Here is a 13684-nt window from a genome sequence, read left to right as displayed (position 1 = left end):
ATAATATTAATAAACGATTTCATTCCCTTATGTAACTGAACCAACAGTATTATAATTTATTAATAACTGCAAATGGGTTTATACCCAGTGGCAGTGCTGCTACAATAAGACAGAGGACCACAGCACTCGAATACGAAATCTGATCAGAATCAGTCCAGCAGTTCTCGAGATACGAGGCGACGTAACATGAAGTCCCTTTTGATTAATTACATCGAAAACTGTGTGATCTTCGGGGAAAATGGCGTCAGGCATAAACAATGTTCCAAGTTTCCTGTACAAATTTGTTGAGAAAGTTTTTTTTTCGTTCCCATTAAGACTAAACGAGTTATGCTCGACTTGCGAGCAGGTCTGCATGTAATAATATGTCCGTGATTTCTGTCCGACTTTAAACAACTCTGGAATGTATCAGCAAATCTCAGTAAAAGTCGCCAACATAAAATTTCATAAAAATCCTTTCGAGGTCTCTCGAACTACTGCATACGGACGGACAAAACCACACTTGAAACTTTTAATTGAGAACGATAATAAATTCGATTAAATAGACCAACGGCTTGTGTTACAGCGCGAGCGCACGCACGAACGCCATCTTTCTGCTTAAAATTATACCCACAGATAGACCCCCGTATCAAATGAACACGTATTTTGTTACCGTGTGCATGCGCCATCCGTGTTCGATTAAACTCGTTAAAAACTTCCCGTGCCACAGAAATGCTTCACCAGTCGCGATATTGTCGACTTGTTTGCCACAGGAGAATCGGAAAACGCATTTCAAAACTCATTCTGGCAAGAGTCAAGTAAGAATGAGGTGCCAGGCGGCGTTCGACAATGAATACCCGTTGCACTTGTTAAAAAGACGCCCTCGTACTTCTGCTGGTGAAAGACAACCGACGGACTGGCGCGAGCGGGTTACAACATGACGCGACCTTCGAGGACTCTTGTATAATTGCGTTAATCTAATCGAATTGTATTTAACTGCAGCCATCAGTGAATATTTTAATGTGTGTTGAGTGATCTTACTTACGACCACTCTGTAGCAAGCCACGGATGATCACACTGTAGTAAATATTACTCCAGGAGACCTTAAATTCTTTAACGGCATCACAAATATTACAGCATAAGACCCCAAAATCCCTTAGCAGCAAATCACCAGCCACCACACCAACGTCACTTATACAGAAGGTAAGGTCATTTATGAGTTGCCTAGGAAACCTGACGAGGTAAAAAAGCAAACGAAACGTCATCGTCATTATCACTACCATCATCGTCATAAACCTCACAGGTTTAATCACAGTCACATTTTACCAGACAGAGTTAAGTTAGCGTTCCAGGGTCTTCCCACAGGAATTTTGCTCGCAGGCATCCATTCTTTGCCGACTGTCTCCGTGCTGTTTATGTCTGAGTACGACGGGATTATATTCAGTTGCTCCTCTAGGAAATTTAACTTATTTCTTCCGCATTCTCTTGATTCATTTTCGTTAATCGCTGTTTCACTTGTTGCATGGTCGTCGTGTGCAAGGCGTGACGCTCTTCGTGATTACAGCATTTCTTTGTCTTTCAGAGAGAGCTCTTTCCATCATCACACTCATACATTACGCCAATTTATATAAGAACAAGAAGAAGAACGTTTGAACTGTGTGGACGTATAGCGCATCTACAAACTTCTCATAAACACTCTCGTTGTTTCAAAATTATCAACCCAACAACGCCCAACTTTAAGGTAAAAGATACGCATAAAGGGCGTATACATTATTTTGAAAAAGAATCATTTGCGACCACATGTTCGTAGGATTTTTTTTTTGATCCAGGATCACGCCCACAAAGTTTGTAAACGTACTTCTGACTCACCCTGTATAATGACGCACGGACTCATAAACGTACACGCGCATCACAGGAACATTCGAAAATGTTAACCCACAAAAATGCATCGCTATCACGGTATAATTCCTGGTCGATTCTCTTTACAAATTGAAGCGGTGAAACATTCCCGGACTTCAATCAACGTTGTCACTTGTCTCCAGAAAATAATGTAACGAACAGACTAAAAGAGCTTTCAGCTACAGAATGTTTGGAATTGTTTTTACACTTTCCATTGTCGGCTTTTTCGCAGAATTTATTACACTAAAAGTTAGTCAGAAATTACCAGAACAAAAATTAGCCCCGTGGGAACGCACGAATTTTATAGTCGCTGTCAAAAAGTTGCAACAACACACGCCGAAGCCTGTACAGTCTTTCGAATAAAATGGACCACCAGGGTTAGGTTAGGTTGGGTTTTGCCTCGTCCGTTCGAGAGGTACCCGGGTAGAGGGCGGGTCTCTTCGGCGAAGGCTCGAAGAGTTTCATATCGACCGCTGAGCCAGAAACGGACGCACGCGGGGGAATAAACGGGACAAGCGACATGCATCAGGCGACAATACCAGCCTAAGGCCAAGCGCTGTCTGAGGACAACGGATTTCCTTCAGCAAATCTCGAGAGCAAATCATGACACCTACTTTCGTTCAAACGCTTCCACGTGTTTAGTAGACGCTAGTGGATACCACAAATCAGCAATAATCATGTAAATTAATAATCTATCTCTGTTCATAATTGTCAGGGTGATTAAGTCGAGGAGAATGAGATGAGCGGGGCATGTAGCGCGCATGGATGGAATAAAAGGTGTGCACCGGGTACTGGTTGGGAAGCCTGAGGGTAAGAGACCGCTGGGGAGACCTAGACGTAGATGGGAGGATAATCTCAGGCGGGATCTATGAGAGATAGGAGTTGAAGGAGACTGGATTTTGTTGGCCCAGGACAGGGTCCGGTGGAGGGTTTTGGTTAATTCGGTGATGAACCTCCAGGTTCCCTAACTAGTTAGTTAGCTAGTCCATAATACCAGCTAGCATACATCTCCAGTAAACAAGCTAAACTGGCACTAAGTCACCAGAAATACTGTCAGAGATCCGGTGTTTATAATTTTAACACCTACGCAAGATATACATAAATTTGTACAAACTTTTAATGCGGGTAGTATTTTATGACGCAGCGTCTGTACGAAGACTAAATACCAGTTGTATAAGCTTGACGAAGTTTCCACGCCAGTCTTCTGCTGTATTCAGAAAATTTACATCAATAACAGTGGAATATTTATGGCGTCATTCAACACAACAGGACCGTGCAATAAACGGCCTTTGTACGGCACGAACATAACTCAGCAACCAAAGCGGCGCTGCGTTGTATGGCGTGATGAATGAATTAGGTTTCATGAATATCCATCAGTCAGCTGGCTCAACATCTATTAAGAAAATACGCGCACACACACACACACACACACACACACACACACATGGGTAATACAGCTCAGTTAACCCTTTAAAGGCTAGTGGTAACTATATGTACCAGTGCCTGTAACAGTAAGTTATACTGAATTTTCTTTTTTTTGGATTCATGTGTTTCGTTTGATTCTCAGTAAAAAGAGATAATGCTGGCGCTACAATCCAGAACACAGCCATCTTCGGACTCACCGCCTTGAGAACCTCAAATCCTCCTACATTTTTTGGTTACTCACGGGTGGACGCTAAAATAAGTTCAATCAGACAACCTATTAACCTTTGCTTCGTAAAATTCTGGCATAAACTGGCGACTGAGGTAGTAATTTAGTATTCTTTACAGCTTCATCAATTAAATTCGCGTAATCGATAGAGGAAATTAGAAATACAGGCTCCTTCACGAGTAATTACTCTCCATTCCACCGTGCTTCCAGCAGAGAAGCAATGCTAATTTACAGACCAAGTACAGACACAGAGGGGGGGAGGGTACAAATCCAATCGTGACGAAATGTCGTAAGGGATGAGATGCGACGAGTCGTTTGTTTCTTCCGACTGTTTTGAGTAGAATGAGAAAGAAATTTCTGGAGAATCTCACTACAAAACAAAACAAAAAAGATCGTCACATTTATCAAGAAACTTCGGTCCCACGCTTCAAAAAGAGAAAAAATGCGACACAAATATAATTAATGACGAGGATTACTCTGAACAGCGAGAAACTTCCGAGACTCGACAGAAATCTAGAGAAAACCGAAAGACAACACAGATTTTGGGAATGAATCTACACAAATAGAGTGTTGAATTTAATGACAGAATCAGGAAATTAAATAATTACATAATTAACGTCCTGATAACATAACTTAATTACCATTTTTCCAGTCTCATTTCAAAGTTCCAAATGACTGCTTTCCCCATCAAGCCTTTGTAAAAGCTTACTGTTTCCCTCATCAGTCCAATGTCAAAGCAGTCCATCTGACTACCTCACAATACTCGGTGAACTAACTTAAATCTTTCGCTCTTGCCAAAGACTTCCACTGCCCACTCACTTCAACTCTACTACTAGGCCCACTCAATATTTGTTTTGGCATTTTATTTTGGAAAAAATAAACGTAGAACAATCCAATTCCATATCCGAAATGTAAGTTGCGTTTAACGTCTCTGAAAGACAGACATACGTAAGCGGAAATAACAATTTTGCTGGATTTTTAAGTTATGCAGAGCGCTCGGCAGGCAACCAAGCGTACGCGAGTGCCACGCACGTGTAGCGACCAGAGTCTCAGCAGGCGCAAGAGATCATTCTGGCTTTCTCCATTTCGCCCACACACCATCTTACGCGCATTGTCTCATACAGGAAGTCAGGACAGTAAAAGAACACTGTAAGAGCCGGGTATCGATCCCAGCGCCTCTCGGCTGCCAAACGCACATCGCAGCTGATTCTGGATAAAACGAGCAGCACAGTCACCGAAGGGTCGCTCCAAGCAGCCAGCTTGAAATAGCCGGCTGCAGCTGTCTGGCACGAACGCGATCGCTGGTTCTTCCTCCTGCTCAGGGCGGCCGTCACCAGCTCCGACATTTCACAACTAGGCGTCCCTTTCTTCGCAGGCGCTTCATAAACAGACGCGGTGTTTCGCATCACATGGATGAAAGGACTGTATTGTCCGACTTCAAACTCGCGGTCCGCGGGCTGCTCGACTTAGTTCTCTTACCACACACGACGTGCCAACGCAAATGTCCCACTTACGAAAAGGTCCAAGTTTCAAATGCGTGTAAAATACCTCCTTGTGTACCTCCGTTTTATACTTCATTTAAATTAAGTAGAAACGTGGTTCAAAGTAGCGCACATGTGCGTGCGGTTGTAGGAAAAATAGAGAACGGAGAATACATCTTAACCTCAGCTTGGAATCAGCAAGAAGCAGGCGGTTACTACCTTCCCCGACCATGTCATGGTCATCGAAAATTCACGTCTTCTTCCACCGGTATCCACTGGACACAGACTTTCTCGCGGTTTGTTTTAGTGTGCGTGGTAAGCGGTGGTCATGGCCGATTATATTCGTCTGGGGGGACTGAGGGAAACCACGTAGTGCTTCACAGACGACAGCCGGGGTTTCGATCGAGTTCCTCCAGAACTCAAGTCCCGAGCTAACCTTCGAGGATGGTCTTAAGGGACGGAAACATTCTCGCCGAAGTTTCGTTTCAGCTGATCTTAATTAAGGTACAAAAATTCCACGCGCATCACTGGACATCACCAAGTCCTTGTGTGCGTTTTTACCCAGTGTTCGCCGAATCAGCTGACTGATTATGGCAAATCTTCGTGTGCAAGAATTGTCACACGTTAGTACTACCGAATTCACTGCCATCTGCAGACGCGTGAATTAGAACAATTTTGTGCAGGATTTAATTCTGATCACAGAACAAGATTCTCATTTAGGCCTAACTATGCAGGACGCAGCAGGAAACTTGCAAATACCAGCAAAGGGATTAGGAAAGATTTGGAAGGAACTGGTCGTGGCTTAATTCGTGATACGTCGAAGGACAGAGAAATCACGTGGGAGAGGCGCTATCCGGGTCGACATTTGAACCCCGGACGAATATCAAGCAGAAATTCTAACTACTCGACTGTCACGTGCGAAGCATAAAATACACGTGACTGAAAAACTTCAAAGCGTCTAAGTTTACACGCATCAACACACAGGAGAGATTATCAGATTCCAATCTGGATTATGAAGCCTGAACAGGTTACACATTCATCAGGGGAACAGCAGAAGCCATATTTGTTCTGCGAGTGACAGCACTCGAAAAGGTGACTCATTTTAAGTACAAGGAGACATCGAAAACGCTGACAGTAATGCAGTTAATAATGTTAAAACAGATTACGCCATTCGACGCCGTGTCGGTTAGCTACACCCCTTTCTGGCTAGCGCTGCGGTAATGTTACCATTTATTAAGAATGATAACGACATATATAAATAAATAATTGAATGTCGAAGTTACTACAAAACAAACCATTTAAATTCCACGATCTGTACTTTTTAAAAATCTTTCAATTTTCCAGCCGAAAACTGAATCCATAAGCGTCTCAGTATCTGACCTCTATTCAACGTAAGATGACTGCCTTCTGGGTTGTAGCACCGTGTAGTCTGGCAGAAGTTTACCGACGTTTCCGAGGTCCCTACGATGACCCTGATGATGGATGCAGCAAGGACCTCTGAAACGTCGGTAAACTTCTACCAGACTACACGGCGCTACAACCCAGAAGGCAGCCAACTTCTTGACAACCCCGAATCCGACGTTGGGCCTGCACCCGCCTAAGGCCTGTGGCGTCAGACTCCGTGTCGGGGCCAAAGCAAACACTTCAGATCCGGCGATTAATGTCGCACTTGCAGCAACAAGACATTTGGCAAGGCGAAGTAGGTACCAGGAACTGGGTCGGTTGGCAGTGGTTGGCGACTGTGCGCCCAGGAACCTAAATGTTACGCCAACAACACGGAATGTGTGTTACAAAACAAGAGCTCTGCGTTACAAAGGTGTTTATGTGTGTTCACTAAGCAGAGAGAAGAAGCGACGAAGTGTTTACACAGCAGGAACACGACGTGATATTCAGCAAACACTGCTAATGTACAACGGGACTGCACGCATTTCATCTCGAGGTTGCTCAAAACACGACAGAGACACAAAAAATGGGTTATTTGGGGCCGAAGCAACACGTCGTAGAGTGACGATGTCAGTAAATGTTATAAACGTCTTTCAAGTAAAATGCGTGAATGATGGACGTTTAATACAGACCGGAGAACGACAAATTAAAGTCGTGTTTCTGTGTGTCCATTCAGCGTCTGATTCAGCCATCTCGTCTTGTAAACATTGGCGAATCACGCCAGAACAACATTGCCAACCTCACAGCTGACTACAGATCATGGACTGAACGCGTAAATTAACCTTCGTTTCCAGTAATTTTACCTGAAAAATTACGAAAATAAATTTACGGTATTTCTATTTTCAGATTTGTATCCATAATTAATGTTCACTTATTTCAGATACAAAATCCAGTTTTTGAGAAAGGTAATATACAGTTGATTCAGGTCTCAACAGAGATTTTCCTTTTGGGCTCGTTAGAGCTTTGAACGCGAAGCTCATCTAAATAATATTAATAAAAGTCAGTTACTGCGTCTCCATCACAAAGCTCAGTTGTTTAACGCTGCTTAATGAAAGAAATCGCTGTGTATCCTGAGAGTCATAGAAAATTCATAAATAACTCTGTGGTCAAAATGCGATTTTAAATGTTAACTCAAGTGGTACATATTTTTTCCACTGATTTATAGGGGATTAAATAGCCTACACACGTAACTGACTCTGTTTAAAACATAATACATAGAACCAGACAATGAGAAACAGAGTTTGCTAGTTTCTATTTTTCAGCTTACAATAAGTCACATTTCATATACAGATGATACACTTGAATGAAATTTCTTATGCATTATAGTACGGGCTATTATGTATCTCTAGGAATGTCTACTGCACGTCGCGCAAAACATGTATCAAACAGATGGTCATCATCTGGGTTGTACCAGACTACACGGCGCTACAACCCAGGAGACAGCCGTCTTCGGACTTGCCGCCGTGACAACCTCAAATCATATTTCAAATAAACCCTCGACATGGTTTATGTAACAGAAATGCAGACGGGCGCCACGTCTTCATTATGCAAAGAACGAGAAGAAAAAGTGGGCGTGTCCAGAACAGAAGACTGTCCTACCTGTGGTTCTGCCCCTGCGCGCCGTTGTCGCGCTGACATCCGACGATGAATCACTGGACGTGGAGCTGTCTGCACAGTTCCGTCGTCTCAAGACGAAGTGGCGACGAGCTTTGCTCCTCGGCGACAAGCGACGGTCTTTGACTGAGACGTCGGACGCAGAGCGACTTTGCGTACTCGTCGATCGCACACTTGCGTCGAGAGATCGACCCCTCGTCTCTGGACCGCTTCTCTGTGGGATCATCGATCTCAGCCCCTCTCGCAGCGACACGCTTTTCATCAAATCGTCTTTCTGTTTCTGTTCAAAATCTCTGACAGGCCTCTCGGTTATCTTTCTGCTTCTCAAGCGATCACCTTCTCTGTACTCAGCGCAGATGTCACGCTGTTCCCATCCGTTTCTCTGCGTTCGTCGACTTGGCTGAACACCGGTATCATTCCCGTTGTTGTCGACGGGCGTTCCTGGCCGCATGGCTGTGTCGATCAACAGGTCCCCCCTCTCGTCGAGCAAGATGACGGCGGGTGACGAGGCACAGGTCGTCAGTTTCCATTTCCAGCGTCGCGGCTTACGTAAGCTGAGCCTGATCACCGCAAACTCATCATCCTCGCAGGCCAGTGCGTCGCTGCTGACCGTGACACTCGGCCTGGTCTCTTTTGTGCTATCGATACATATCACAGGACACGTGCAAACACAACCACTCGATACATCATTCACGTCTGTGTTCCGATGTCGCGGAACTCGGCGACGTACGTCTTCGTTGATGTTGAACGTTTTCCTCTGAGGCGCGACAGTGCTGCCATTTTCGGTGGCGTCCCGTTCAGTCCTGTACTCGTCTGGGCCCACCTTCGACGCACAAACACCCGGAGTACAAATGCGATCGCACGCGTTTCTCCGCTGCAAAATCCGTGACCCACTGCTCGTCATGGCGCACTTCCGTCGACAACTGAAAGCTTCTTCGCGCATATTTGTATTTATCTTCTCATCAACGTCTTGAAGCAACATTGGTCGTGTTCAAAAATAATCGCTTCGTCTCGTTCGTCCGCGATCTTCCCAGCCACTGAAGCGCTGGGCCTGATGGGACCCCTTCCAACTCGGACCTCGACGTGCAAAAATAGAATGACACCCGAGGCGCTGGGAACCCAAAGCTTCGCCTTGCGTTTTTCTTCTTTCTTTCCCTCTCTGGTAAACATAGACACCCACACAACAACAACAACCTCTGGCCATCGGTTAGAGGAAAACTGAGTCACGTTTGAAGAAATCATTTCCGCGAATTTCTCTATTGGCACATTTTCACGAGGAAAGTAACACCAAGTTAATTATCCTTAATCTGACTCTTTGCTCAAAGTTACTCCACTATTCCGGTGGCCGGCTCTCAACATAGTAAAACATTTCTGTTGTTTTCTCATTTTAGTCTTACTGTCGACGGTTGGCTAAAACCCAAACAGCGGTGACAATCACTTTTCTGAAAACAAAGTAAAACCACATCCCGAAACGTCGTGCATGTAAAACATAGAACAGCGCTTTGCAAGAATTAGTTTGAAGTCAAGTCAATCCTCGGCAAAATCGACGTACAGTTTCAAGATGTGTTCTTCGCAAATGTTCGTCATTCAGTGGTCCTGGTATCCATTCGCTGACGGTACCAATCTGATCACAAGGTATAAATAAAAAGTCTGTATACGACAACTAATTATTTCTTCTACGTGTTTCGTTGTAGGATCATAATCAAAATTTTTAAATAAAACATTGTTTTATTTTGAGACACAAATGCTCGTTTTGTACTTCAAACAAAGCAAAACTTTCGGACACTTGGTACTGAACATAGAAAAATTCGCGAAAGGAATCTAATTTTAAATCTTCATATCGAACATTTGAAACTGGAGAATGTCAATGGATATGACTGATTTTTGATTTCCTCACTAAACATGTTGCATTCAGCTGCTACGTTAGTCGAAAGTTTAAAAGAAATGATATCCAATGTCTACAACGGCGACAACTATGGTGCACAATTGATCTCCGACATTGCAAACGTATACAGACAGCCTCAAAACATACATAATGTCCTTTCAATACGACAAAACCTTAACCCAGATTTGAGAATAGGTTTCCAAAGTGTGTCCGAAACGATCTACAACATTTTCGAGAATTTACCTACTGAAACGCAAAACCTGTTTGAATACCACACGGTGGATACAAAAATATGTACAAATGATCATCAACGTCAAGAACGTTATAGAAACCTAACATTGGTAATGAACATACCACAAACGAACGGGACAAATTTCAAAGACTTATTGAACTATCAAACACAAACAGATCTGTACCGAATGTCAACAACCCTACGTATATGTGGAACGAAAGAAATTGTTGTTGGTACATGATTTTGGAAATAAATAGATTAAATGGAGTACGCACATTTGGAATAACGAGAATGAGACAAGACAACCAATTTATGTATGGAAAATATTGGAAATTGGTCGAATTTGTAGACATTAAACGACGGACATTTTAAAATATGGCGACGTTATAACGATGAATGGCTTATCTTCGACGATATCACATTACGAAATCTAGAAAATTTATCGACAAATGTAAAAGTTTCACATTTTTACTATTTGAAATCATAGAATAAAAAATGTTACGTCATTTGTTTACTCTGCATTATTGTGTTGGTATATTGCCGTCAACAATCCCCTTTCGTTATTACTCATAGCATTTTCACAGAACAATATGTCTTTATCGAAGAATGGCAAGGGTGGAGTTGGACGTAGAAAGTTGACTGACCAAGAACAGTCGGCCTCGGAAGAGCGACGTAAAGAACTAAAACATCAGACCTATTTAACAAATAAGGAAAAGCGAAAGAAGACTTACATTGATAAACGAGACCATATTAAGAACACACGTAGAAACCTTATTCAACAAGAACAGGAGAGAGAGAAAGAAAGAGAGAGAGAGAGAGAGAGAGAAAACGCTGAAAAACGAAGTATTAAATATCAACAGAAACCGATAGACGAAAAACGCGAAATTATCGAGAAAGAACGACAAGGACTCTAGAGAAAGCGCTCCGAAAGGAGCGCGTTGCTCTAGTCTATTATAAACTTTGAAATACGGACGTTATCTGATTGAGATAAATTTGTAACCACTATTAAACCATATTCTCACACCATGATTGGAAATATTCTACGTTGTGGTTCATAGGTATAATAGAAAGGCTCAGAAAATAAAATGGCGATAAAACTTGCTATTCTGGTTCTAACTTCGTCGCATAGAAATTTGCTCTCCACTCGTGTCACGTTTCCTCCCTTTTCCATTACTGTTTTCAAAAACTGTCATGTGATGACAAATTTTCAAGCCGATATCCGCAGTGAGCAAGTCGGAGAATCAATTAAATTGGAGAGTCTTCGGCCATTTTATCGAAACCTTGTTGACTGTTGCAAGTGGCTCGAGAAATAAACATGACGGAAAGGTCACAGACGATCTCATAATGCGCTTCGTGCACGTAACGTAGGTACAGCAGCCGGGAGCAAACTGTGCGCTTCGCCTACGTCACTGGCTTGTAGGTAGAAGAACAGACGCATACACTATGTAAACCAAAGACATTACGGACATAGGAACTGAGAGAGTACAAAGTACGGCCACTGAGAAATAATGTTTTCAGTATGGACAGTACAGCCTCCTCCCCTCCTCAACCCATACTTCTAACGGACGTCGAACGCACAGGTTAACCCCGATTACTTTACACAGTGGGAAGAATATGAAGGCGGTTAAAGTGACGCGGTATTTTGGCCACTTCATCGTATAACACGTTACTGAAGCTAAGAAGGATACTAATTATTCGTTAAACAATATTCTGCAATAACACGCACAGTATACCATAATCCAAACAGGGCTGCGTCTCTCGAAAAACATAATATTTATATTCGTTCTGCCCTTCGCTTTCTAAGGCCTCACAAACTTCATTCCGTAGTTTAAACCAAAAACAAAAATACGTCTTGCAGAAAAACCAAAGTTTGTGAGTGAAAGCATAAAATAACCCCACACCACCCTAACCCACAATACAATCGTGCCAGTATCGAACCTTTCGTATTTAATAACAGAGCAGTTGAGGTCAATCTTCTGCAACATTTCGTCGAGAATTGGGAAGGAAACTTGGATACAGGCACCTCAAGTCCATTTACAACGTCTGGAAATGAATTACGACAAATCGAATTCACGCCTTCACATTTCATCATAATGATACCACTGTACGCAGTTGGTAAAGGAAAATATATGGGTCTTCTCAGAATCGGCTGAAATCCACATCTCTGGCCCCTGTCTAGGGCGGATTCTAGATTCCGAACATATTTAAAATAACAAAATCTAAGACAGACCGATTATCCTTGTAAAAATTAGTACGTACGAAATATGAAAAGTAGCTTGCCCGGTTATAATTTTTTGTTATTAGTTTCTTTCACAAGACTTAACGAAGAATTTAGTCACATTTTATGTTACAAGGCAACCGTCAGAAACACGTTCACAACAACCTGTCGCCCCCAAAGCAAACAACAAACACTGCAGCAGATATTAACAATCAGTGACTGAATCACACAAATCTTGAAACATTCGAACTTCATTTTATGTTCGCGTGAGTCAGTTAACTCATAACAACGTAGGATTTTTACGATTTAATGCGTTCCTTCGTAACATATATTGAACCAAATATGTAAATACATAACAAATGACGATGGTCAATTAAGTGGTAAAAATGGTTGGTTTAAACACATTTTGTAACAAGTTATAACGGTTATTTGGTAGCCTAGGTTGTTAGTTACTTAGGTGCGTGGATATTTAAAAAATAAGAGCTATTATGCTGTTCATTTATCGTACAATTTTGATAAGGTCTTACAGAAATAAGAAAAAATGCAGTACCAGAGTGTTCAGTTTAATTTAACTTAACTTGAAACAACTGAAACAAGACCTACTGTTAATATTCCGTCAATTTATGATCATCAAACAGTCTACTCACTGGGACCTAGGAATTCCACAGGGGGAGGAATGCGTATTTATTCTGCGTACATGCACGTGCTTTGATGTTTCATAACCATGGACCGTTCCTGGACTGAGCACAAGGACCGAAGCCCATGCGATTGCAGGTAGCGAGTGAGTTAAATCGCGAGAGTAATTACGGACACAATGAAATCTGTGATTCATAGAACATATCGAACTGGCATGCTAATTAGTTTTGCAACTTCCAAGTTATAACTTTTTAAAACTCTTCGATATGAGACAATCGCTAACACTGGATGACGTGAAAAGCAATATGTGAAAAGGAAATTCGCAGTTACCTGTTCAGAAATTTTCATGGATCCGGGATCACCCTGAAGATGAAGGCAGAAAGAACCTCCGAAACGTCAGTAAACTTCTACCAGACTGCACGGCGCTACAACCCAGAAGACAGCCCTCTTCGGACTCACTGCCGTGAGAACCTCAAATCCTACTGACTATTTGACGGACTTGCGTTGAACTGACCAACCAACCAAAAAGCTAACTAAGGGCGGAGTCCTGCGCAAGCGCAAGCATTGCTGGAAATGGCAAACAGAGCCTTATACTAAAAACGGAAATTTTGCTTACGCTAACGGGGATTTTGTCGTAGCGGGAGCCTCG

General features: G+C 42.6%; 1 protein-coding gene across 2 annotated transcripts in view; it reads right to left on the bottom strand.

Annotated features, from left to right (window-relative positions):
* LOC110830649 (uncharacterized) overlaps positions 1-13684 on the bottom strand; it is a 138381-nt gene that overhangs the window by 104200 nt on the left and 20497 nt on the right. The window contains exon 1 of one of the 2 annotated variants that reach the window (XM_087344051.1): positions 8050-9158. The exons of the other annotated variant lie outside the window; for it this stretch is intronic. Coding sequence (XP_087200177.1) covers positions 8050-9046 — 997 coding nt within the window. The 5' untranslated portion in view covers positions 9047-9158. Of the gene's footprint in view, positions 1-8049; positions 9159-13684 lie in introns of those variants that run through there. 2 annotated transcript variants of the gene reach the window in all.

This window comes from Zootermopsis nevadensis, unplaced genomic scaffold (assembly GCF_977971745.1).
Source record: "Zootermopsis nevadensis isolate Lab colony 2312 unplaced genomic scaffold, Znev_1.0 Znev_ptg000007l, whole genome shotgun sequence".
NCBI lineage: Eukaryota > Metazoa > Arthropoda > Insecta > Blattodea > Termopsidae > Zootermopsis > Zootermopsis nevadensis.
This window is presented reverse-complemented; position numbering and strand designations above follow the sequence as displayed.